Here is a 27,485-nt window from a genome sequence, read left to right on the forward strand (position 1 = left end):
ACCAGTGGTTCCCAACCCTGTCCTGGGGGACCCCGAGCCAGTCATGGTTTCAGGATGCCCACCATGAATATGCATGACAGAAAGTTTGCATGTTAAGGAGGTAGTGCATGCAAATGTTCGTTCATGCATATTCATGGTGGACATCCTGAAACCATGATTGGCTCAGGGGCGGGAACCACTAGTCTAGAAGATTTGTCTTCACATATATGTTTACCTTCCCTTGGGGTTCATGCCCCACAAAGAACAAACAGCTTTGGTCTATATAGTGTACATACCGATAGTTACAGATGTAAGCAATAATGATTTGCATAGCATACATGAGCACATTTGCTATGCCATAATTATATTTAATAAGGCTATACTGTCTCACTTATAAAGACATGCCTGATGGATATCTGTATACATAGCCAACTTTTAGAATGCTAAGAACAATGCTCACCTTCCTGCCCTTGCTGTTCCATTGTGTCCAGCTGGCCACCTCCACCTACAGCAGCGTCCAATAAGGTGCTGAGCACCAACTGCTCTGATGGAGTAAATCTGATGTGACTGCCTGGTCCCTCCGTGAGCCTCCGGGCCTGCTTCTGCTTTTCATGCCTCCTCAGGTCCCGTCACTTGTGCATTAGCTCCCCACTGCTATGGTTATGGCGGAACACTGAGTTGACCGAATGTCTGATACGCTTCCAGAGCTGTTCCTTCCTGTAGGCACCCACCCTCTTCAACTGGATACCATACAGGAGATTCTGGAAGTGCATGGCATGCTCTACAAGCATGTCTACCTCAGCAGGTAGGATGTTAGGCTTCCTTAGGGATACTCCACGTGCTTGAGACATGGTGCAAGTACTAGTAGGAGAGTCCAAAGGGCTATTGATATATTTATAGAGTGTGTAATTTGCATATATAACGTGCACAGGCGAATGCAATCTGCGCGCATAGCATTTGTGCGCATAAGCCATCAAAATCAACAGGAAACATGCGCGTAGGCTGATTTGTGTGCGTGGCCAATTAGCAGTTTCTGGCGACATTTGCGCACAGGCTGATTTGTGCACGCAGCCAATTACATTGCCGGCCTACATGTGCGCAGAGGCTGATTTGTGCATATGTGCATTCTCGCTTCATGGCCAGGCCATTCTTCATCACACAGCTTGGCTCAATTGTTAATGATATCCATCGTGAAATGGCTGAGTAGGTTAAAGCAATCAAGGGGAGCATTTTGAAGATTAAGCTTAATCATTGTGGAGAGCGTTAACACCTGACTGGCTTGCTGTGTGTGGGAGTGGGGTTGATCTTACAATCCATATCCTGGAGTCTTCATTAGGGTTCTTATGCTCCCAATACCTAGACTGGAGTTTTGCATGCAGGACCTGGACTAAAAATTTCAGGTAAGTTGGAAATTAAAGACTAGGAGGCCATGTCTATTATCTTTATCAGTTCAGGGAAAGACTGTATTCTACAGCTTGCATGTTGAATCCTTTTGAGAGGTTAAGGGGACCTGTACTACATACCAGCTACCACAGACCTATTTTTAAGGCTGGGTGCTGGCTGAAGCTCAATAAAAGAAATTCCATTAGATCAATGATGACTACTCTGTATGTTAAAGCATGTATGTACTGCGAGCATTGAAGAGTGTGTGATGTAAAGCTATGTTTTTGACTAAACCTGCCCCTTATATAGATTTCTTCACAGTCTGGAAGTAACGCTGACTAGGCATTCAAACTAACAGTTTAAAAAGGTAAGAACAATGGTGTTCTGTTCCTCCAAACCCCTCCTTCTCTTAGCTGTGCTGAAGATAAATCCCCATCCCTAGCACCCTCCATAAATATGTGTCTACTCTGTTCCCCATCACCCTGTGTTAATAATGATCCCCATACCCCCAGTAAGTCTATAAACTTTCCTTCCTGAGCCATACGATAGTAAAGATGTGTTATAAAAGAAAATGCTATGTACACAACCCTGAGTTTCTCCCTGGGTCCCAGATCTACCCTGAACTAATGACAAGAAGTTTGGAATTAAAATTTACCAAATTGGTGTTTCTATAGGTGTTGTATGTGCATGTAGTTGCAGATGGCAGCTTTATGTGTAGATGGTGATGGTGCTGTAGATCTTTATTGGAACACTGACGCTGCTGACACTGCCACATCTCCTTGGCTTGGCAGGTGGTTGTTGCTTCTTGACCATTGTAACACTTGTTAAAGGTGAAACAAGAGATAAACCTGATCTCATACTAGATGTGAACAATTGTGGAATTATCACTCACAATTGTTCTTCCTGGGGAGGATTCCTATCAAAGTTCTTTCCCTCCCCCCTCCCCGTCTCTTTACCCTCCAAGCCCCTCTCCCTCCCCCACTCTTATCCCTTTCTCCCCCTCCTCCACTTTTGTCTCTCCCTCCCCCACCCACAGTCTTCACCCTTCCTCCCCTTCTGTTACTTCAGATACAATAAAAACACCTTTTTAAAATTTTCATTTATTTAACATTTATTTACAATAAATATATAAAAAAAAAAATTTTGAGTTGGGAAGGGGAGCACTAGGGTGAAAAACTATGTACAGAAAAAAGATACCCAGGGAGCTAGGGAGGCAGGATGGTCAGGACCACTGGATGTGATATCCCAGGACCCTTACAGCTGCACCCAACAGCTGTATGGCCCTGAGGATCGCATCAGTGGTCCTCACCATCCTGTCTTGGAAGGCATGCAGAGCCCTCAGCTCCTCTCGCACCCCCCCCCCCCCTATGAAAGCCTCAAACGTGGCTCTAAATTCTCTCCTCGTCAGAGGCTCATCATGAGGAGAAAGTGCTCCCTATGATGAGTCTCTGGGCTGCTCGTGTGTGTGTGTGGGGGGAGGGGGGAACAAGAGGGCCATGGATGCCTCCCTGGGCCAGCAAAGGCTGGCCCATTTGTGGCCCCATGTCCCTAATTCCCTGGGCAAAACAGGGAAGAGGCCCTACAGGTGGGGGGAATGGGAAAAGGCCCGGAGTGCGCCTCTTTGGCGGGAGGTGGCTGGATTTCTGCAGCTTCCATGGGGGGTGGGGGAGAATCAGGCTCTCCCACCACAGTGGCGGCTGCTGCTGGGGTCTTGTGGGAGCTGAGTCTTCTGCCCCTGCTGCTTCTTCCTCAGGTCCTAGAGATTGTTAAAATAAAAGCACAGGTCAGAATGAAGTGGGCACAAATGTGGAAAAACATGTAAGCTATGTAAAAACATTGACCATTAGCATGGACGATTCACTTACCAGCAGGCCCAGCTCGCTCGGCTCGCAGCCACTCCAGCCATCTCCTCTACTTGAGGCGCAGCCACCAGGCCTTCTTCTTCAGGTCCTCTATCTATAGGAAAGAAATGGGAAGACTACCATGAGTGTGCTCTGTAGGTGCTAACTGGACCTCCATACTGGTATGTGACAATAATTGCTATTAATGCATTTTGCCTCCAAGGAGATCCATAACAGTCATGTAGCTGTGGGAATGTCATGCTGCATGCATTCTTCAGTAATAGCTCTCCTACTATCTATGCTTCTCTAGTCACTCATTGGACTACACCACTGCATGCAGTCTTTCTTGTTATCAGCTAGGAGCATGCATGCTGATGAGTAAGGGATATAGCCAGCTGCGCATGCGTGACTGTCTTATGCACAGTAAATGTGGCTACCATCAAAAGCTGACTATCTAGGTGCAAGCCTGATGGAACAACATATTGATGGACATAAGAGCAGGACAGCATTGCATACAATACTTACAGCAGTAAGGCTTCAACCATTCCATGTAAATGTGGCCTACTGTCTTGGTTACCTGTTATTACCTCATTGTAGCGATCATCATGCATTACAATAATTCTAGATGCTAACAGTACTTTGTACATCCATAACCATCTCATATAATATGCTATGGTGGCCACTAGCATTACCTGTCCTTCATGCCCCCCCCCCCCCCTCACCACCACCTTTACTGCCACCATATGCTACAGTTCTGCATACAGAACTGTAAACACATTAAACTTAGACCACAGCAGTGGGAGGCAGAGGCATTGAACTGATGCTGCAGTCTATACCAGGCCCTCCTTAGGGCCTGGTAATTGGTCCTTCTGCCTTGGATTGGGAAAAGATGGACTTTGTCTGCCATCACCTGGGATGCCAGAAGAGCAACATCCCTGGGTGGTGAAGTTTGGCACCCATTCTTTTAGCAGGTAGTGAAGAACAAGAAGTCACGCCCTCGCGTTTCCATGCACACGCGCGTGCATGTTTTAAAATCTACCTTTCTGTGTTTCGACCCACTTTCCTCCCCCCAGGCCTAACCTGGACTATCTTACCCACTTAAATAAAATATTAAGAGCAGGGTTTTACAAGTTGAGGTCCCTTCGACATCTTCGTTATATTTTAGAAAAATCAGATTTTAGAACAAATGTGCAAGCATTGCAATTCTGTTGTGATCGATAGACTATTGTAATGCCCTTTTATTAATCTGCCAAAATAAAGGGTACAGGTATTGCAGATGCAAAATGCAGCAGCATGCCTAGTAATAGGGGAACATTTTTAGAGATCATGTAACTCCACTTTTGATAAAACTTCAGTTGCTTCCAGTGCAACAAAATATTAAGTTTAAGATACCTTTAAAAATTAATGTTAGCAATTAAAGAAGGAAGTCCAGATTATTTAAATCAGTTATTAAAACTGTATAGATCAAATTGATTGTTGCGATCCCAGGATACAGTTTTATTAGATTTGCCATCGCCAGCTACAATTCATTAGGTTGAAACTCATAAAAGGGCTTTCTCCTTAGTGGGACCAAAATTGTGGAATAAATTACCTCACAAACTCAGAGCAGTCACAGATATACAAAGTTTCCAGAAGCAACTAAAAGCATTTTTATTTAACAAAGCTTGCTCTGATTCATTGATCTAGGTGCAGAGATTAATGGGAAAATGAGAAATGTCTCCTGATGTTTGTTTTTAGGTTTTAGAATGTATTTTATGATTTGATATATTTATGTTTATCATTTATTTTATGTTATATGTTTGTATGTATACCTCTTAGTCCAATTTTAGATGTAATTTGCAATCTATAAGTTTTAAAAATAAAATAAATAAATAATAAATAACTCGCTCATCAAAGCTATTTGCCATTCTGAGCGGGGTCATGTTATCCGCCCAGAGGAGGTTACAGTTGCTACAGAACGCAGCTGCCAGAATTGTGTGCAGTAAGGGTGAGAGACCATATTACGCCCATCTTCAGAGAACCTCACTGGCTCCCTGTGTGCTGGTGGACTCATAACATTTTGTCTGTAGTTTTCAAGTGTTTAAATGGCAACGGTCTGGTCTACCTTACAGATCACTGGAGTTTTTATACTCCGACACAGAACTTTTGTTCGATCAAAAAGGGTCTACTGAAAGTTCCATCTTCCATTAAGGCAAGACTCGTACCTACCAGAAAGGCAGCTTTTGGTGTAGTGGATCGCCTTGCTGTTAGATAGCAGACTAGAGGTAAATTAACCACTCTAGCCATTCCTCCTGTAGATTCTCTGTCAGCTGTGCTCACTGGAGCTGCTCCTCACACTGAATTCCAACTCAAGGCTGACACACTTCCTCTAGAGTAGGGGTGGCCAGCTCTCATCCTCGAGGGCCACAAACAAGCCTGGTTTTCAGAATATTCACAATGAATATGCATGAGGTAGATTTGCATCCATCTCTCTCATGCATATTCATTGTAGATATTCTGAAAACCAAGCCTGTTTGTGGTTCTTAAGTCAAGAGTTGGCCACTCCTAAAATTGACAATATGGAAACAGCAAGAGATTATAACCACTCCATGCACCTCTCTTCAACATCTACCACGTAGAAAAAGATATCAAGAGATATTTTTATAATATCTCTATGAAGAAAAGAGAACTTGATTAACCTGTTGGTAAAATAAAAGGGACCCAGCTGGCAACCTAGTGGGTAGAACTATTCCTTAAGGTGCATCACTGTGGGCTCTGTATTTTTTATGAAAAGTACACATCTGCAACAAATTGAATTTAAGCATGGCTGCTCTGCACTGACCAATAATTAAAGAAACTCTTGGACATTCTAAGAACAACCTTGTGAATATCTCGCTGTAATGCCTTTAGTTTTTTGGAAGTATTCCAGTAAAAAAGACAAGAGAGTTACAAATGGAAAATAATGGTCCTAAAATGGTATTTTCCAACCTGTGTTAAAACTTTCCCTCAGAATCCATAACTGCTTACCTTCTATCCCAGAAGTAGATTAGTTAGAAATTTCCATTGTGTTCAGATCGGCTCAGCTGCATAATTCCTTATTCAGAGTTTTCTTTTGGGGGCCTAGATTATAACTTGTTAGAGTCACAAAAGACTAATATGTCTGGTCCTGAAGCAACCACAGCACATTGCTGTTTAATCTAAATAAATAGAGGCCTGGCCCTCTGACTTACACTCCAATGCTGTGAGTTTTTGATGAGAGGTGTGATGCAAAGTTTAACTTGTCAAAAACACCAATCGTTTCAATGCAGCAAAAGCAATCTTAATTTCAAAAGAAATATAAAAAGGCTTATTCAAAGTGCAAGATACAAGGCTAGCAATCTCCCAACATTGGGATTGCTTTTGTTATACCAAAACGATTGGAGGCAAATTCAACTTTGCATCACATCTCTTTTCTTCTGACTTTATGATTTAATGGTATGTGTTTGTCTACCTTCTTGCTTTTGTGCACATATTTTTGTTAACAATGGCATGCTCCAGCTACCCCTCTCTTCGTGGTAGGAGATCTCTGAGAAAATTCTGATAATGGGTCGAAGAGCTAATAGGACCGAGTTTTTAAATTGCCAGTGTCCATGTTCTGTCAGCTAAATGTCCTGATCAGGCAATTCCAAGCCTCACTATACAAACTGAAGCAATGGATACTCTTTATTCTAGATAACCGTGATGTACTTTACGCACCATGGAACTGAATAATACCATCTGTCTTGCCAGTAGATGTCTGCACAACTCAGAGGTATACCCCAGAAAAGGCTAAATTGGTCTATTCTGTTGCCTGGTTAGACATTTTTTGATATAGCTGATTTGCCGATACACATTAGTTGCACAACAATTTAAATGGACCCCATCTTATATAAACCGGACAAGTTTATCCAGTAAAAGGCTTAAAGGGATTGAGGATATTCACACAAGGTTATATTGAATACTTGATTTCTTTGGCATTTTTTTTAAACATAATCAGTAGGAGGTAATATCACTGTGAAATAGTGCGTCATGTATTATTCAGGACTTCTATTAGCTAGGACACGCTCTTTACTGAGAGATAAACAAAGATAAAAGAACAGAGTCCCACAAGCTGATCCCTTTTCTTCCCTGTGGCATTTAAGCGTATGTTTCCTTTGGCTGGAGACCAAGCACTTCTGCTATCCAGTCAGTTTCCATACACTAATGTTACGAGTTTCATTGCAGACCCTCAGTGGAAGAAAGAGTAGGAGAGAGAGGGTGGGTGAGCAGATTAAATTAGTTTTAAATGTACGCGTTCTCTAGAAGTTATACTAGTTTTAGGAATGGGCAGCCCTCATCCTCTAGGACATCAAAGATCAAACTTTCTATTGATTTTCCCCCAATTCTGACCCTGTTCTAAGGACTAATGCAGCTGAGGTGCAAATGTCAACCTTCTACACAGGAAACATCCAAGATTGCAGACTCATACTAGTTTTACAAAGGTTGATGATGACTTGGGATTAGAGTATACAGGACTGAGGTTTGTCTCTCCATATGGATCAAGCTGGACCAGAGTCTACGAGAGACTTTATTCTTCCATGTGGAGTTAAAAATCCCTTGGTTTGATTCAAGAGATTCCACATTTAATCTGAGGTAAACCATTTATCTCCATGACTTAGCTTAAAATATCTGAAACAGAAAGAAGATGAACGAGTGCACGAATCCTTCAATCCCATTGCAAAGAAGCATCTAGCCCAGGGGTGGCCAACTCCAGTTCTTGAGAGCCACAAACAGGCCAGATTTTCAGGATATCCATAACAAATATCCATAAGATAGATCTGCATACAGTGGAAGCAAGCAAATCTCTCTCATGCATATTCACTGTGGATATCCTGAAAACTAGGCCTGTTTGTGGCTCTCAAGGACTGGAGCTGATCACCTCTGCTCTGGCCAACAAAAGCATCAGACAGAAAAGCAGAAGACAGACAAATTAAAAGGATGAGGAGCATTGTCTATGGTTTATGTGACTGCAAAAAATAAATGGGATGGAGAATTCATATTTCACAGACAATATTTATCGTTGTGAAGGCTTCATCCTCCTCTTACGTTACCAAATTTCAGCTTCAAAAAGAAAATGACCTGGTGTCTTGGTGTCAGAAGTTGGTGATGGTGGGAGCATGGTGGTGGTAGTTGGAGCAGTGACGGCATTAGTGGAGAGTGGTGTGAAGGCAATCTGCTCTGGAATCCACTGCACTGTGGAAGGCATTTTGGTCATCTCAGCAACAGGCTCCATAACTTCTGGATTGCCTGAAAGAGGACTATGTGAAGATGTTGGGATCTAGGAAATTAATCAGACAAATGAAATTAAGAATAAATGTGAAAGGGAATGCTTATACCCAGAAACAATTCAATCATGTGCGCAAAAAAATGTTCCATGGTTTGCATCTCATCAACTATTGATGGGATCATGTGCCCTGGGATCAGATTATCTGAGAGGATAGCCCAGGATAATAAAGCTTGTTCCTAACTAGCTCTCTTGTCAAAGGCACTTGCTTGCAATATCTGCGCAGATCTGGAATTCCCAGGTTTCAATACTAGCAATTCAGCTCAGCCTTTTGCCCTTTTAAGTTAAACAAAGTCAGCAGTAATTAAAATAGGGCAACCACAACAGATGTTCATTACGTGGCCTGTGCAATAAAACTTGTGTGGTAAAAAAGTGTGTGCAACTTGGTAACATTTTAACATGCATATTAAAACAGGTCTTAATACAAGGTTACTGAGGACATGCTAAAAAAAAATATACTCTCAATAGCATGGCCCTGTACTAAGGTGGATGTGAAAGCAAAATTGAATTTCTTGCTAGCTGCTGGGAAATCCTCTGTGCTGAACAGCGTTGTCACTTTGAGCTGGTTAGCATGAAGGATTTCCTATCCCCTGAACCCTGGCAATGAAAGCCTAACCCTCCCCCAATTCCCCTGAATACCTCCATCCCTCTTAGTAGCCAACCATTAGGGATGTGCAGGTGGAAAAAATTTGCTTCATTTGAAAATTCATTTTGAGGGAACCCCAATTAGTTTCAAAACAAAAAAGAAATTCATTTTTTAGTTTGATTCATTTTTGTTTGCCATTAAAGTCAATGTGGGAAGCATTACAGCCCTTATGGGGCAGTACAATAGAAGTATAGATCCAGTCTAGCTATCAGGACCCTTCTACAACCACTGGGGAGAGAGAGAGAGGGGTAGAGAGTCCATAAAGCTAGGTTGAGAGAACATTGCACAAATCTCATTTTTGTGTGAGTTTCCTCACTCCGAAGGTCATCAAATCTTCACAAGAGAGCACTGTTCTGTTCGTACGTCTCACTTTGAATGTCAAAGCAGCCCCTAACCCCTACCCTAATACCTAAACCTCACCTTGAGTGCTAGGTGGGCCTCATATAGAGGTATAAATAGTTACCTAGTATGAGGGCATTATAGCTAGTCTCTCTCTCTCTCTCTCTCTCTCTCTCTCTCTCTCTCTCTCTCTCTCTCTCTCTCTCTCTCTCTCTCTCTCTCTCTCTCTCCTGAAAACATTGCAATAAAGCCATATTGCACAGCTTACACAAAGGTGTAGTTAAAACTGTGTGATATGGCATTGCAAAGCCAGCCCACTTAACCCCAAACTCCTCCCCTTTTCCTAATTTGCATTGCACCATGCATTATGGCATTTTCACATGCGTTAAAGGCGTTTTTCACATGCAAAAACGCCATATAGCACTTTGATAAATGATCCCCTTAGGAATGACACAGGATCTATGGGACTGATAACCCAGCTTACCTATGCTTCTCAACATTATACATCGAATCCTGACATACTGTCTACTTTTATTCAATACTATAAGAGCATCTCTACAGCTGGAGGTGTGTTTGAAATTTAAAGATGTAACATTTTTAGGGGTTTGAATGTGCCTCAATTATCAGACAGTGCTAGGGCTGGGTTGGTGGCTCCTATTCAGGAAGCAGAAATCATTACGATTATTAAGTAACTAAAATTAGCTAAAACACCAGGTCTAGATAGGTATAGAATTTTGGGGGGATTACGTGTTGGATCGCTGAAACATATACTTCAGGCTGCTTGTGTCAGGGGGTATTTTGACAGGGGTCACAACTTGGCAATGGTGGTGATATTAAACTCCTGGCAGCAGTGCTCGCAGTATGTTTGAACAGTGTCATACAGGATATGGTTAGCAGGGATCAGGCGGGTTTTATTAAAGGTAGATTACCTAACAATAATCTACTGAAAGTAGTCCTGGCACTTCAGTCTTCAGTTATCAATAATTAGGATGAGATGCTGTGTTGAGTGGCCGTATCTACTCTAGGTGCTGGAGAAATTTGGGCTGGGAGAACAGTTTGTTCACTGGGTTAAGCTTTTTTATTATCAACCTCAGGTACAAATTTTGGTGAATGGGCTGTTATCGGAGGCCTTCACTTTGAGGAGAGGCACAAGGCAAGGTTGCTCGTTGTCACCTCTCCTTTTATTGGAGCCCTTGGCCATAAAACTGCATAATCTGGAGTTTTTCCAGGGTATTCACCTTAAGAACAAAAGTGTGAAGGTGGGACTGTTCACGGATGACATGATGTTTGTGGGTAATCCCAAGGCTTCTTTGGGAGACATTTTGAATGTTATTGAATCCTTTGGGGTGTTCACTGGATTGTGAATTAATTATAATAAATCTGAAGCTATCCCCCTAGATAGTTCTCTCCCTGATAGATGGGATGATGAATTTCCACTGGCTTGAGCCAATAATAGTGTAGGTTATTTAGGAATCAATCTGGCTGCCGAAAACATTAACCTGACCTCCATTCTCAATAAGGTCAAGCTGCAGCTTTGGAGGTGGAGAGACCTTCTTCCTTCACTTATGGGGCAGTGTGACTTGGTAAAAAGATGGTAATACTTCCTAAATGTCTCTGTTGCCTACAGATGTTGCCAATCTGGGTCATGAATAAGGATATATGGCCTTTCAAATCTGCTATAGGATCCTTCATTTGGGGATGGAAATGAGCATGTATCAAGTTTGATACATTAAGACTAGGGAAAACAGCAAGGGGGTGTAGCCCTACCAGATTTGTGGGTTTACAACGTTGCTTGTTTACTGTGTTATATTCAAGACTGGTGTCTAATCATAATAAATTTGATGTAGAGGACTTGATGAAAGATTGGTCTTCCTCTTATCCTCTCAATTTGTAACATATGCCTAGGACTAAACTGACCTCGATTCTAAGCCTGGATGTGGAGGAGGACGTGTTAGGAGAAGTAGTTTTATATCTCCTTTTGATGCTAGTGGATAACTATGACACTCTGCCAGGGCAAGAATGTAGAAATTTTAGGGAATGAGCTGACAAAGGATTCTGTAATCTATCTCAGTGGGTGGATGCTAAGTCTTTGTCCATTTACTCTTTCAGGCAGCTGCAGGAGGACTGAGAGATCTTGAACAAGCAATTGTTTGCCTACCTGCAGGGATGGTATTACTGCCTTCAACTGTGCATGGGGGACCTGAATCTAGTGTCCCTGTTGGATGATGAGGATACTTTTATGGAAACCATTCTGAAATTAATAAAATAGCAATTTGAGTTAACCAACTGAAAATTAAATTGCCAGATCCTCATTTGGCCCATCTAGCTGGGAGATACAGTGAGGATCTGGAATCTTGGTGGAACAAGATGATTTGAAGCTGGCATTTTCTTGGATGTATAAGTACCTTTTCTCAGTCTCTTTGTGAGAAATTCAGTTTAAACTCCTCCACAGGATATATATAACCAGAGCCTTGGGAGTCACTTTGTATCTCTGGGACTTAGAATTATGTACAAAATATAATGCACAATGGGAACTCTATGCTATATGTGTAAGGAATCAGCTGTGAGTGAGTGTGAGGATGTGTGTGAGTGTTTGTGGTATGACTGTGGGGGTGGGTTCTGTTTGGGGGTGGGGTGCTCCAGAATCCTCCCTGTGAGGAGGTTAAAAAATAAACTAAGAGTCACAGAGAATATTATTTTATTTTGGTACTGTCATGCAGTTTGAGTCCTGGAATTGCTCTTTTGGATTTACAATGCTGTATTAGATGCCTAGATGGTGAGGTTGTTCCATTGCTTCTCTGTGATTTAAATAAAAAAGATTTATTAAAAAAAAAAAAAATAGTGACATGAACCCCTGAAGGCATCTTGAGTGCCAACCTGGCACCAATATCCAAAGGCAGCGTGGAGGGGGAACAAAGCAGAAAATGTGCCAGAAAAAACCCAAGGCAAGTACTAATAAAGGGGCCAAGGAGCAAAAAGAGTGGCTTCAAGACACCAAAGCAACATGAGAGGTAAAAAGCAGGCTCCCCCCCCCCCCACCCCCCCCTAGATTAGCAGCAAGATGTTAAGTCTGGGGTATGACAGCAAGGCACAGTGGCAAAAAGAACTCCAAGGTGCAAGGTCTGGGCATGAAAGCAAGGCTGAGTGGCACAAAAACCCCCAAGGTGTTGGGTGGAATTTAGATTTTCTTGTAGAATGGGCTTGCCAAATGAAATTCAGTATATGGCAATGGTTTCTCTAATTATTGTGGTGTGGTTTTCATGGAAAGTGGTGAGGGCTACTTTATTTAGAATCCATTTCCCATATTATTTAGATGACCTCATGGTTTTGCATGAAATCTCTCATACTACTCTAACTTGTCACATTCAGAACATCAAAATGGTTAACCTTGAGCATCTTAAGAACATAAGAAATTGCCATACTGGGTCAGACCAAGGGTCCATCAAGCCCAGCATCCTGTTTCCAACAGTGGCCAAATACCTGGCAAGTACCCAAAAATTAACTCTATCCCATGCTACTGATGCTAGTAATAGCAGTGCCTATTTTCTAAGTCAACTTAATTAATAGCAAGTAATCGACTTCTCCTCCAAGAACTTATCCAATCCTTTTTTAAACACAGCTACACTAACTGCACTAACCACATCCTCTGGCAACAAATTCCAGAGTTTAATTGGGCGTTGAGTGAAAAAGAACTTTCTCTGATTAGTTTTAAATGTGCCCCATGCTAACTTCATGGAGTGCCCCCTAGTCTTTCTATTATCCAGAAGCGTAAATAACTGATTCACATTTACCCATTCTAGACCTCTCATGATTTTAAAGACCTCTATCATATCCCCCCTCAGCCGTCTCTTCTCCAAGCTGAACAGCCCTAACCTCTTTAATCTTTCCTCATAGGGGAGCTGTTCCATTCCCCTTATCATTCTGGTAGTCCTTCTCTGTACCTTCTCCATTGCAACTATTTCTTTTCTGAGATGTGGCGACCAGCACTGTACACAGTACTCAAGGTGCGGTCTCACCATGGAGCGATACAGAGGCACTATGACATTTTCTGCTTTATTCACCATTCCCTTTCTAATAATTCCCAACATTCTGTTTGCTTTTTTGACTGCCGCAGCACACTGCCTCTATTTTATCCTTCAGAATGAGGGTTTTTTGGGGGTTTTTTACAAAATACCACCCTAGTGTAATCAATCATTCTCAATGGGGCGGGAAAACCAGGCTGAGATTGTTGGAGGAAAGGAAGAACTATGGAACAGGTGCCACCATGCCTTGGTAGTGAAACCTGTGTCTTTTATTGACTTTTTTCAAATTTTTGTTCTGTGGACAAAACACCCCAGTATTTCAAACCAAGAAGAAAGCAAGTTTGAGAATAACACCCCAAGGCTCCAAAAGAGGACAGACATCAGAAACAGTGACATGAACCCTTGATGGCATCTCAATTGGTAAACTGGCACCAAAAGTGGCATCAGCTTCATAAGGCAACATGAAGGGGTAACTAAACAGAGAAGATGGCAGAAAACCCCCCAGGGCAGGCACTGATAAAAGGATCAAGCAGCACAAAGAGTAGCTTCAAAAATCCAAAGCAACATGACAGGTGCAAAGCAACCTTCCAGACTGGTAAGAGCAATTCCAAATGTAAAATTTGGGGTATGACAGCAAGACACAGTGGCAAAGAGAACTGTAAGGTTAAAGGTCTGGGTATGGAAGCAAGGTTCAGTGGCAAAGAGACCCCAAAGGTGCAGGGCTGAATTTAGATTTTCCTGTATAATAGGCTTTCCAAATGAGACCAATATCAAATTCAGTACATAGAAGTTGTTTCACAATAATAGGGGGTTTATAGTTAATAGTGAGAGTTTTATTTTTTATAGAAAAAAATTCCCATATTCTGTACCTAAACTCTGGCTGTTGCATTTCCTGACTTTGTGGTTTTGCATGAGTTCCCATTTACTGTTCTAATCTCTTATGTCATTCAGTACAAGAAATGGTTTCTCTTGAGCATCTTTTGTCTTGTGCCAGTATTTCTTCCTCTGAATGAGTGTTACACTCCTGCTCGCGGTCCCAGCCGCGAGCAGGTACTTACGTCCTCGGCACGGAGCCGCCGACGTACTTCGCGGCAGGAGCCGCAGCCAGCCCTTCTCCTTCACCGCGGCAGGAGCCGCGGACTTTGGCGTCCCTTTCCTGCGTGGCGGGCCCTGCCATCGTGCTCTAATGCGGCTGGAGCCGACGCCGACGCCCTCTCCATCTTCGCGGCCCAGAGGCCGCAATCCCCGGTCTTTCCCGGTGGCCGGAGCCGCCCTTGGTGTCTTCTCTGCGGCAGGGAGCCGCCTCCGGCGTCAGGGCCTGCTCCACGGCCCAGTTCCTGCTTCAGCCCTGCTCTCCAGCAACGCAGCGGCAGCATGGCTGCTGTCCATGGTTCTGTCTACTTCCCCCTAAGGGGCAGGGCCGCGTCTTCTTTGCAGATTTAAAGGGCCAGCCCTCCTGGCCCCATCTAGACTCCTCCCTGGGCATCTTCTGATCTTCAGCCCCATTTAAGGGCTCTGCTTTCACTCTATCCTTGCCTTCGCAAGGGGTTAGCCCTCCCTAGGACTTCTCGTCTTCACTCCAGCTGGCATTCTTTGTTCTTCGTGGGATCCCTCGTTGTTCCGTTCCTGGTCTCTGCTGATGTCTTGATGTTCCGTGTTCCATGATCCAGCCTTGATGTCCTGAACCCTTGGTTCCTCGTCCACCTCTCCTGGCGTGCCACCATCATGGTCCATGACCAGCCCATGGGGGGCTGTGTAGGGCGCTACGTGGTACAAGGCCTTCTTCTCGTTTGCAACACAAGCCTCCGGAGGGTCACCCTTCCCTGTTGCCAAGTTCCGTCTTGGTCCTGTTCCCTGAGGCTTATTCCAGCCCTTTGATTCCCTTGTGTCTGCTTCCATCTATGACCAAGACTATGCCAGAACCTGCTCCGCTCCAGCGTGGTCCGCAACCAGCCATGGGCAGCTGTGTAGGGCTGCACCAGTGCAGGCTTCTACTGAATCTTTGACATGTTCCAATCTCAAGTTCCATGTCTGCTTCACGTTCAAACGTGGTCCATGACCAGTCCCGTGGGTGGGCTGTGTAGGGCACATTGCATCGCAGCCTCAACCTAGTACTTGATCCTGAATCCTTGTTCCGAGTCCTCGTCTGAGTCTTCCTAGCACTCAGAATTCTTCCAAGTTGCTCATCTGAGTCTCCACGCTCCAAGTTCCTCGTTTGAGTTTTCATGTTCCAGAGTCTTCGTCTGACCCTGCCTCCTATCCAGTTTGGCGTCTTTGCCGTTCCCAGCGGCAGGTCCAAAAGGGCTTGGAGTGGTTGGAGGACCACTCAGAGACCAACCTTGTGTGGTTGGCCTCAATGAAGCTGTGCAGGTTGGCAGGGGCCTGGCTTCCTGGTCTTAGCCCAGGCTCAGACATGTCTCGCCTGCCTCGGTACCACCTTGGAGTTCTCTTGGGTCATGCCGTGGCCCAAGGGCACACAATCCCCTCGGAAATGGAACCGCTCTCCTAGCGCTCCCTAACAGATTGTGAAGGCCTCCGAGCATTCCTATGCTCAAGGCCTCTCGTTCCTCAACAATGAGGGCTTTTTTGGACAAATCACCCTAGTATAATTAAGCATCATACAGGGCAGGAGAACCAGGCTGAGATTAAGTAGTGGCTGGAGAATAGGAAATAATAGAGAACAAGCGTCATGCTGTGGTAGTGAAACCTTTGTCTTTTATTGATTTTTTTTTTCACATTTTTGTTCTGGGGACAAAACACCCCAGTATAACAAACTAAGAAGAAAGGAAGCGTGGGTGGGAAGTCCACCCCGAGGCTCCAGAAAAGGGCACCAACAACATTATGTCAGGTTGGCACGTGCCAGCAAGTTCTCTATGGTGGTATAGTAGCTGGGTAGTTTGGTAGGTATGAGGTAGCAAGTCCATGGAAAGAGAACTTTTGTTTCTTTTATCTCTTTCATATTTTTGTTTTGTGGACAGAACACCCCAGTAGAAACAAAAAAAAAAAAAATAGGGTTGGGATCATTGCTGAGGAGTTAGAACAAAACAAGAACTGTAAAATAGGTAGAGGGGAGGAGAATTTTTTCTTCTAAATTTTTCACCTCTTTTTCTGGGGAAAGGCAAACACCCTAATACAACAAAGAAAAGCAAACACTGAGGCACCAAAACACCCGCGCTCATACATATTAATAGACAGGCACAGCAGTTTGGCGAAGCAGTAGCACTATGTATAACGGGCATGGCAGGTAGGTACGTACCAACAAATCCCCCATGTTGGTATAAGGGGCATGGCAGGTAGGTGTGTGCCAGCAAGATCCCCTATGCTGGTACTAGGGCTATGGCAGCGAGACAAATGCTAGTACTAGTAGGTGATGCTTCTGTAAGGGATGGGCACCTGAAAAACACTAGTATGCACTATTTGCTTCCCTCAACTGACATCCTTTGCACGGTTGTTATACTTCACAAAGTGTAGGTCCTCCCTAATTTTAAAGTTCTTTCAGATCACTGATTTGTTCCATGATCCTTTCTCTACATCCTTAGCAGAGGATGCTGGCACTGCAGCATCTAAGGAAAAATACCAGGGGCATCATCTACACTCTACCTGTTCTGCCTACTCTTCATCGCTATCCTCATTTTGCTCTGTCTCCCCTGTCACTGAACTGGATGACAAAGTTTCCTCTTCCAGTATACCTTCAATATCTTATGATTCAGACAAGCCAAGAAAATATTCTTCATTTGAATCAGTGGAGGAAAATATTGCCTTCACTGTATCATCTCTAGTGAGGATAGAAGAGCATGCTGCTTTTTGGGCATTCCTATTCTCCTATCCCTTTCACTTTGCTGCTACTCTCTGCCTGTGTGAATAGTCTGCCACCTTTTCCCTCTTTCCAAAAACTGAATGGGGTGAAAGATACTCAATGTCATCTGCACTCTGCAGTGGCACATGCTCATCTCCATGTCATTTTCTTCTGGACAGAGCTGGCTTCTGTTGCCTTATTAGTCCTGAAGAAATCCTGCTTCAACTTAGGTGCAAGACTACTTTTTTTGTTGTTGCTGGTGCTGCCAATCTGATCAATTTTGGAAACGATTTCCTTTACCTGCTCTGTCTTTCCCTATCCCTGACATGATTGATTCTGTCACTGGGGATGTGGATTTTAAAATGATTTAATATTTCTCAGTGGTACCATAACACCAGCTGACTGTGCCACGCTAATGTGTGTGTGTGTATGTGTAAGGAACACAGACACAATACTGCACTGAGTGTCACATTGTATGCAACTGTGCACTAGTTCTGCCACTGCTGAGCTTACTGACAGGCTTCCCAACACAGTCTGATGTGCTTCAGTGTCTGCCCTGCCCTCAGTGTTCATCTTGTTGTGCCCACTGCCCACTGACCAGGCAAAGACAAAATTAGTAACAGCTCTGCAAGCAACTCTCAGTCTGCCTCCAGTCACTAAGCAACACACACATCTGCTCTCTCTGACACAAAGCTCTTCTGATGCAGTGCTGCTGCCTGGCACAGTGACGGTCACAAAAGGGGAAGCAGCGATTAAGTTGTTTGGGAAAAGTTAACCTAGAACTCAAGAGAGAGCTCAAATCGCGTACTCTTTTACAGAAATGCCCTCAGAAAGAGAATACACAGCAAATCTCTGACATGCTCGGTCTTCAAGATCAGCGTCACTGTATCCTGTACGCAATGATTGGTTGAATTTTAAAAATGCTTCACTATGATATATCATCCCTATTGTCTCCTAAACAATGTGTGTGTGCTACCTATGTCTGCTGGCTGCCAGCTCTGTACTTTATATGAATTCCTAACTGTACACCTGTTGCTCTCCTATTGATTTATATGGCTTTAATGGCTTATAGAAATCATTCTATTAAAATCAATGAAAAAAATATGATTCATTTAATTTGGGGTTCCCTCTCAATTCATTTGGGGATCTCCAGAAAGAAACAAATTAGACCCTATTCATTTCTTTTTCATCATTTGTTTGAAACTAATTCACATCTCTACCAACCCCGATCCTTAATAGGCACCATTACCTCCCATAGCCATCACATCCTCCTGATAGCTAAAAGAAGCCCCCACACACACTTCCCACATCAAGCTCCTATTCATATCTCTGGAATCGGGACTTACTATCCTTACCTACCTGCTCTTCATGGGCAGGAAAAATGACTTCACCCTTATCACAATTTAAGGGTGAAGCACCCAATGGCATCTTACAACAGCTGCAGTGGTGCAGCCAGGAGGACTCTGCCGTCTCTTTTGCCCATGAAAAGCCAGACAGTCCAGAACAGTAAACTCTAATTCTGGAGGAATGTGGAAGGAAGTGGAATTCCTATTGGAGCAGAGATAAGAGGGGGCTCAGGGAGCTCATCTGCCTTGGATGGTTAGGGCGTGGGGGGCAGATGGCTATGGGGGGGGGGGGGGGCGGTGTGTCTTTTGCCTGTCTCAGAGTGCGATTGCTATGGGGCAAGATGACATTGCATATCAGGGGAGTGTGATGATTGCTGGAGGGTGATTGATCCTATTGGAACTATAAAGGCAAGTACGATGGCTAGTGGAGTAGTGGAGGAGCGGGGAAGGTTCTCATCCTCAGTGTTTGAGGAGAAAGGATATCCCCTGTGCTAAGCAACCCAAAAAGTGAAAAGGCTAGTTAATACAGGGGAAATGAAGTTACAGCAATCCCGATAAAAAGTTAACACCTAGTCTGGGGCAAAGGTTAATTTGTTGTTTTTAATTGGACCCACAATAAATAGCAGTTAGAGGTCAAACAAGCCACATTATTTACTATGAACCAGGTAAAATCTCATTTGTATATGACTACCTCATTTACATTCCTGCAGTTGCTAATTTTAGGGCCTACATGTTAACTTGTTGGGGGACTGGCTTAATATGTAAGTTAAGGCCTATGAGCGCACATAAAATAGCCTTACTGTGTATGTTAAACTTTATTGCTTCCAATACACAATAAGCTTTAAAGTCCCTCTAGATGGAAGCACTATCAAAGCACAAATGTTTATTATTGTGAACCTTGGAGGTTTCTGTCACCTGAACATTAAAGTATTTTCACAGTCAAAAAACAATTATTGTAAAGTGAAAAGACTAAATCTACTATTGAAGATACTGGGTGAAAGTACAGCATTAAGAATAGGTCACCTTCATTAAGGCTAAAAAGAGGAAAAAGTGCAGGGATTCATTCACCATGAAAGAAAATGCAGAAAATCCAGTTTAAAAATTTGTAATAACTCAGTAGTCATTGAGAAGTTCACTCTATAATCAGAGTACATATTTTTCCACAAAGCTAAGTACAATGATATATGAAACACCCAAATAAGAAGCTGGGACATCCTGGAACCCTCAACAATACCCTAAGCATCCCGCTTTTCATGTGTATCTCTCCATCACTTTCCATATGTCATATCAAGTCAATGTTAGAATGAAATAAAATGGCCAATCTAAAGAGAAAGCATTTCAATGTCTTACTGATTTAGCCTAACTGTAATGAATGATTCAAGTGACAATAGAGACTTAACACACATGTTAAAAGATAATGCAGAACAAACTGCAGAACAAATAGAACATTCCAGAATTCTAAAAGACATACAGTACCTCTTTCTCAAAGCTTTCTCTAGTTTTCACAAGCTGTTGCATGGTCTCTCCACGTTTCAACTTAACCACAGGGATCAACAGATCTTGAGTGAGGGGTGACTTATTCTTTTCATGGTGCTCGACATTAAGGTTTGATCCATTTTTAATTATGGGGCTATCCAGTTTGGTTTCTTGCCTCTGTATCTCAGATAAGTCCACAGTATCAGCTACCAATGAGCTAAAACTATTGTCACTACCGCTTAGGGTCCAGCTTGTGTAATCAGGAGTCCCTTTCTGCACATACCCTGTGTTGAGATGAATGAAGTCCTGGTCTGGGTCTGTGTACTCATCTGTATATTCAGGAACCTCTTTAAGATTGTGTTCTTTACTCAGTGAGGACAGGTCAATGATGTTACTTACATCTTCAACAGGGTCATTCTGCATTCCAGTAGCGTGGCCCATGTTGGTTATAATTGGTGCATAGACTGGCAACGGAACTACTCTATGAGGCGGTCTTAGTACAAAAGTAAGATAGGACTTAACAGATTCCATTTTTATAGGCTCACAATTCTCCTTATGCTGACAAGTCACGAGATAGCAATGCCCTTCTAACATCCATGACAAGTCGCAGCCTGAAAGGTTGCAGCAGGCTGTGATGCAGTCTGACATGGTTACCGCATGGGGCATTGGCATAATCTGAGTTTCGAAGCTGGGAGATACAACCGCATCAGAGTATGTGGCTCCCTCCCTACACTGCTCCAAGAAATATCCTGAAAAACAGTGAAAATATGTGGTTAGAGTGATGATGACAATGATGATGACTGCTGATGCTAATTTTATTACATATTAAATTTGCATATTATATTGCATGCATTGCAGTCCCAGAATTATGCATATTTATCATGGATACCCTAAAAACCCAACTGGCTCAGAGGTTACCGGGACAGGTTTGGAAAGCCCTGGATCAAACAATTCAGAGCCCAACATTCATTCCATGCATAAAAGGCTAATATAATCACAAAGCAGAGATTTAAAAAACCACATACCTGTGACTGGCCACAGCAATAGGTAAGTGCACAATGGGAGATTCATTTTGAATCAGCGAGTAGTTCCTAGTTTCGTGTTTCAGAGGCTGCACTATAAAATTTCTCTCTTGTACTGTTTGGATTCAAACTGCAGCCAGGACATGCTGAAAAGGTAACAGAGAAGAACCGTCAGAAGTGAGCACATAGTAATTGGATTCTGACAGTGAACATGCTACAAACAGGTACCTATGAGAACTGGAGAGCTTACATATTTCCGTCCAGGTTTTGAATTGTTGAATAATACAAAAAAGATCACCTTTGTGATAATATTGAATTACATAAACTACACAAGGCCATGCATATAAGGTTCCCTGCCCTAGGGATGTGCAGAGGGACGCCATACGTTGCATTCGGGATTCATATTTGTCGGGGGGGCAGATAAGTTGCATTCGGCAAGGGGGGCCCCCGATACGTTTATACGTTAATTCTTATTCGTTTCCCGGCTAAAATTAAATTAACTACAACCCCCCACCCTCCTGACCCCCCCCCCCCCCAAGACTTACCAAAACTCCCTGGTAGTCCAGCAGGGAGTCCAGGAGCCATCTCCTACACTCACACCCTCGGCTGCCGGTATTCAAAATGGCACCGATAGCCTTTGACCTACTATGTCACAGGGGCTACCAGTGCCATTGGTCAGCCCCTGTCACATGGTAAGAGCAATGGATGGCTGGTGCCATCTTGTGACTATGTCACTATGTGACAGGGGCTGACCAATGGCACCGGTAGCCCCTGTGACATAGTAAGGGCAAAGGCTATCGGTGCCATTTTGATTATTGGCAGCCGACGGCCTGAGTGCAGGAGATCGCTCCCGGACCCCCGCTGGACCATCAGGGACTTTTGGCAAGTCTTGAAGGACCCTCCTGACTCCCACAAGAGTTGCCAAAAGTCCAGCGGGGGTCCGGGAGCGACCTCCTGCACTCGGGCCGTTGGCTGCCAGTATTCAAAATGGCACAGATAGCCTTTGACCTACTATGTCACAGGGGCTACCAGACCCCCCGCTGGACCACCAGGGAGTTTTGGTGAGTCTTGGAGGGGTCATGAGGGTGGGGGTTTGTTTAAATTGGCTCCTTTAGACGGCTGAATAATTCGGCGAAGATTTGTTGTATTCGTGGGGAATCGCGATACGTTTCACTTCCCCACAAATACAACGAATATGGCCCTATTCGTTGCGGATTACCAATTCGTAGGGAACAAATGCACACCCCTACCCTGCCCTACAGAACTTCAAATCTGAGCAGAGGACATATAAGTTGCTTGTTCAAGGCCACACAATTCTGGAGAAGTGATGGAACTGGAGTCTATATGCTCCCAGCGCTGAGCTGTAACACCTGAGAGCACCATACGAAGTTGCTTATTTTCCAAGGATTCCATTTGTAATCTGTTATCTAGGATTTTCATCATCAAGTTCCTTTCTTCGATACAAAGGCTGGCAGTTTTGGTACATCAGTTCTCTCCCTGCTATGCTTTCTTTTTTGTTTCCTCGTGTTTCCAGATCTTGACCATTTTGTTAGGTCATTGCCTCAGACTGCTCTCTGCTTTCCTCTGTCATGCCCTTGAATAATAAAAGTTACCTAACTTGCCACCAGAACCTCTGACTACATGATCAAGTTGCAAGGGAGCAGTATAGCATGGGAGTACAATTCTCCTGTGCACAAAACAAGAGCAGGAACGGGGGAGCGATTATGTTTTATAATCTCAAGGTGGCCAATCAGGTAGAGCAGGTGATGGTAAAAGCCAAAAGGATGCTTGGGTGTATAGGGAGAAGAATAGCCAGCAGGAACAGGTGGTGATATTGCCACTGTAAAAGTCTCCGGTGAGACCTCATTTGGAATATTGTCTACAGTTCTGGAGACCACACCTTAAAAAATAGGATATAAACCAAACCGAGTCAGATACAGTGCAGCTACCAAAATGGTAATTGCTCTTCATTAAAAAGCATATGGAGACAGACTTAAAGGTCTGAACACGGGTGACGTCATTCCTCCAGGTACCGCACATAGGGAGTGCACATCTAAATTTTGAAGATTTGGCCCTACAAAGGAAGCATGATTAGGGGATGGGGGGAAATGGGAGGGAGTTAGGAGGTATGGATGACAGTGTGGGGTCACTTTTACTGTTGGGAAAATAGTTGATATAAAATTTGTTTCTCTTAATGTGAAGGGTTTAAATTCACCTAGAAATGGCAACTGTTGACTGAGGAAACCAAAAATACTAGGCCTCCATATTTTTTATTCAGGAAATCCATTAAAAAAAAAAAAAAAAGCGATGAACACTTACTAAGAAGTAAACAATATCCAGCTACTCTTTTTGGTTCTAATCAGTTAAGGCCTAAACATGGTGGAGTAGGGATCTTGTTATCGCATACATTATAATATGAGTTATTATGCTCTAGGAAAGATAAAGAAGGCAGATACTTGGCTATCAAAGTACGTATAAGCAATTTGATAGTTACAATGATAAACATATATGCTCCTAATACAGGTCAGGGAGTTTTTATTTGAAATTGTGAGGATATCTGAGGGATTCTTAGAGAGATATATGGTACTGGGGTGGGGAGGGTTTCAACTTGAGCAGAAGAATTGCCATGTTGGGTCAGACCCAGGCCCATTGAGCCCAGTATCCTCTCTCTGACACAGGCCAATCTGGGTTGCAAGTAACCAGCAGATGCCATAAAGTAGATCTAATTTCTGTTACTCACTCCCAGGGAGCGCAATAGCTTTCTTAAGTCTACCTGGCTAATAATAGATTGTGAACTTTTCCTCCAGGAATTTGTCCAAACCTCTTTTAAATCCCACTATGCTGGTTGCCTTGATCATGTCCTCTGGCAACAGATTCCACAGCTTGATAGTGCAGAGTGAAAAAACCCACTTTCTACAATTTATTTTAAATCTGCTGGCTGTTAGTTTCATGGAGAATCCCATTTTTAAGTATTGTATGTAAAGGCAAATAACCATCCTTTATTTAACTGTTCCATCCCACTCATGATTTTATAAACTTCTATCGTGTCCCCCTCTTAGTTGTCTCTTTTCCAAACTGATGAGCCCAAGCCTGCATAGCCTCTCATCATAGGAGAGATATTTCATCTCCTTTATCATATTTGTCGCCTTCCTCTGCACCTTTTCTAGTTCCACTATGTCTTTCTTGAGATGGGGCAACCAGAACTGCACACAATACTAGAAACTTAGAAACATGATAGCAGAGAAAGACTGTATGGATCATCTAGTCTGCCCATCTGCCCAATTAATTTAGCTTTATAATTCTCATCACTCCCTTAGAGATCCTCTGTATTTCCCATAATTTCTTGAATTCAGAATCTGTTTTTGTCTCTACCACTCCACTGGGAGGCTGTTCAATGCATCTACCACCCTCTCTGTAAAGAAATGTTTTCTAAGATCACTCCTAAGTCTACCCTCTTTCAACTTCATCACATCTAGAGTCTCCTTTACGTTGAAAGAGGCTCACCTCCTGTGCATAGAAACCTTTGAGATATTTAAATGTCTCTATCATATCTCACCTCTCTTGCCTTTCCTCCAGGGTGTACGTTTAGATATTTAAGTCTATCCCCATAAGCTTTAAAATGAAGACCTCCGACCAGTTTAGTAGGCACCCTCTGGACTGACTCCATCCCATTTATATCCTTTTGAAGGTGCAGTCTCCATAATTGTACACAGTATTCCAAGTGAGGTCTCACCAGGAACCTGTACAGGGCAATATCACCTCCCTTTTTCTGCTGACCATTCCTCTCCTATGCAGCCGAGCATCTTTCTGACTTTTACTGTTGCTTTATCCATCTGTTTGGCCACTTTACGATCATTTGATACAATCATCCCCAGATCCCACACTTCTTTTGTGCTTAGAAGAATTTCATCTCCAATACCATACCTTTCCCTTGGGTTTTTGCATCCAAAATGCATTACACTGCATTTTTTAGCATTAAATCTTAGCTGCCAGACCTTAACCATTCCTCCAGCTTCACTAAATATCTCCTCATGTTTTCCACTCCTTCCCGGCTGTCCAAGGGCCGATCCCTAAGGCACACCACTAGTAAACACACATGATGAGGTCTAACCTTGGCTCGATACAGAGGCAATATGATACTTTCTGTTCTATTCTCCATTTCTTTTTGGATCACCACCTCCAACATACACTGAGCCAAGAATTTGAACATATTGTTCACAAGGACTACAAGGTCTTTTTCCTGGATGGTGACTCCCAATACAGAAGCCAGCATTTTGTCTCTTTAGTTGGGATTATTTTTCCCTATGTGCATTACTTTGCAGTTTTCCATATTAAATTTCATCTGCCATGAAATTTAATCTCCTAGTCTCACAAGGTCCCTCTGCAGTATTTTGCAATCCATTGCTCTTTTAACAACTTTAAATAATTTGGAGCATTCTAGGGCAGAGCTACTTATCCAGTAACTAAGTCAGATAAGTGTCAATTTTCAGTCTTATCTGGTTTAGATAGCCAGATAAGTCCAGGACACCTATTTGGTCGGGATGTGCAGGAGTAAAAAACTTTGTTTTGTTTTCAGGTTTTTTACCAAAGAATTTCAATTTGTTTAATGTTTGATTTGTTTCTTTTGTTTTAAAAAAAATCATATCAAACGGGGGGGGGGGGGGGGGTGTCACGTGATGCGGTGAAGCCAGCAGATGCTTGACTGCTGTGCTCCAGATGCTGTTCCTTTTTTTTTTTTTTTTAATATATCACTGAATTTATGGACCCTCCCGATTGTCAGCACATTCCTAGAGCAGTGAAAATCGAAGTCGCCCTACCCCAGAAGGGCTGCAGCAGAGAAATGTTGACCCAACCGCAGAAAAAAGACAAAGGCAAAGTGAAGACGAAGGATACCAAAATGGCGGATGTGTGGAAAGAACTAGAAGGTAGCAGCCTCACTGAACAAATGATCTCCGCCCTAACCACTGCAGTCGTTTTGGCCTTAGACCACAAATGTGACAAGCAGTTGTAGCAAATTCAGAATCTGAGTGATTCCTGGGTCTTATTCAACAGTCGCATGGACACGGTAGAAGCTCGAATTGGCCATAATGAAGATGAACTTTTAGCTCTACAAAGCAAAGTTCATACAGTTGAAAAATCATTGAAAGCAAGGACACTAAGCTGGAGGACCTTGAAAATTGCTCACACAGAAGCAATTTATAGTTCGTAGGTCTTCCTGAGGACTTATCAAAGTAGGAGTTAACTGCAACGCTAGAAACATGGCTGCTGACTGCGCTGGAGCTGCCCTCATTGCAGGGTGTATTAATGGTGGAGTGTGCACACCAACTGGTGCCCCAGTCAGACACAAGAACAAAGCCGAGAGCGATCATAGCATTGCCCTTACCTATCCAGCAAAGCTGAGGATATGGCATGAAGGGAGTACTCATGTCTACACTGTGGTAGCGGAAGCTCAGAACTTTTTAAAATCTATGGGACAAAAACTGAATGTTCAAGCTGCAAAAGGCAGACTTCCATAATCGATGGCATTTATTGGGAAATTTTCTCTCTGGATGGAAGTTGCGTGCTGTGACTATCTTTTACGTAGCTGACTAGACTTCAACGCTGCTCGGATTTAGGACAAGATATTAGGGGTGTGCATTCGTTTTCGCCGTATTGGCGATCCGCAACGTATATTGCACTATTCGTAGTATTCGTGGGGAAGCGAAACGTATCGCGATTCCCCACGAATACACCAATCTTCGCCGAATTATACGGCCACCTAAATAAAAATTTAAACAAACCCCCTACCCTCCTGAACCCCCCCCAAGACTTACCAAAACTCCCTGGTGGTCCAGCGGGGGGTCTGGGAGCCATCCCCTGCACTCATACCCTCGGTGCCGGTTTATTCATGGTGCCGATAGCCTTTGTCACAGGGGCTACCGGTACCATTGGTTAGCCCCTGTCACATGGCCATCGGCGCCATCTTGTGCTCCTTCCATGTGACAGGTACTCAAAATGGCGTCGATCGCCTTTGCCCTCACTATGTCATAGGTATCGACGGTCAGCCCCTGTGACATAGTGAGGGCAAAGGCGATCGGCGCCATTTTGAATACTGGCATTTGACGGCCGGCTTGCAGGAGGTCACTCCCGGACCCCCACTGGACTTTTGGCAAGTCTTGTGGAGGTCAGGAGGCCCCCTCAAGCTGGCCAAATGTCCCTGGGGGTCCAACGGGGGTCCCAGAGCGACCTCCTGCACTCCGGCCATCCGATGCCAGTACTCAAAATGGCGCCAATAGCCTTTGCCCATACTATGTCACAGGGGCTACCGGTGCCATT

The 27,485-nt window shown here is 43.6% G+C and overlaps 1 protein-coding gene and 1 long non-coding RNA gene across 3 annotated transcripts in view; one reads left to right on the top strand and one right to left on the bottom strand.

The window, feature by feature from the left end:
- The window catches only part of KIAA0319 (KIAA0319 ortholog), a 134,542-nt gene that overhangs the window by 68,410 nt on the left and 38,647 nt on the right, over positions 1-27,485 (bottom strand). Inside the window, exons 2-4 of the mRNA XM_029590770.1 lie at positions 21,174-21,316; positions 20,149-20,897; positions 8,319-8,517 (exon numbers count right to left, since the gene is read on the bottom strand). Of these exons, the coding sequence (XP_029446630.1) occupies positions 8,319-8,517; positions 20,149-20,897; positions 21,174-21,219 (994 nt within the window). The 5' untranslated portion in view covers positions 21,220-21,316. The remainder of the gene's footprint in view (positions 1-8,318; positions 8,518-20,148; positions 20,898-21,173; positions 21,317-27,485) is intronic.
- On the top strand, positions 1,243-11,930 carry LOC115085135. Of its 2 annotated transcripts, XR_003854744.1 has the most exons (5): positions 1,243-1,379; positions 1,672-1,729; positions 3,231-3,385; positions 6,894-6,972; positions 11,618-11,930. It is a non-coding gene; the product is annotated as an uncharacterized LOC115085135 (long non-coding RNA). The 2 variants fall into 2 exon arrangements; XR_003854743.1 differs by lacking the exon at positions 6,894-6,972.

Source organism: Rhinatrema bivittatum, chromosome 2 (assembly GCF_901001135.1).
Source record: "Rhinatrema bivittatum chromosome 2, aRhiBiv1.1, whole genome shotgun sequence".
Lineage (NCBI taxonomy): Eukaryota > Metazoa > Chordata > Amphibia > Gymnophiona > Rhinatrematidae > Rhinatrema > Rhinatrema bivittatum.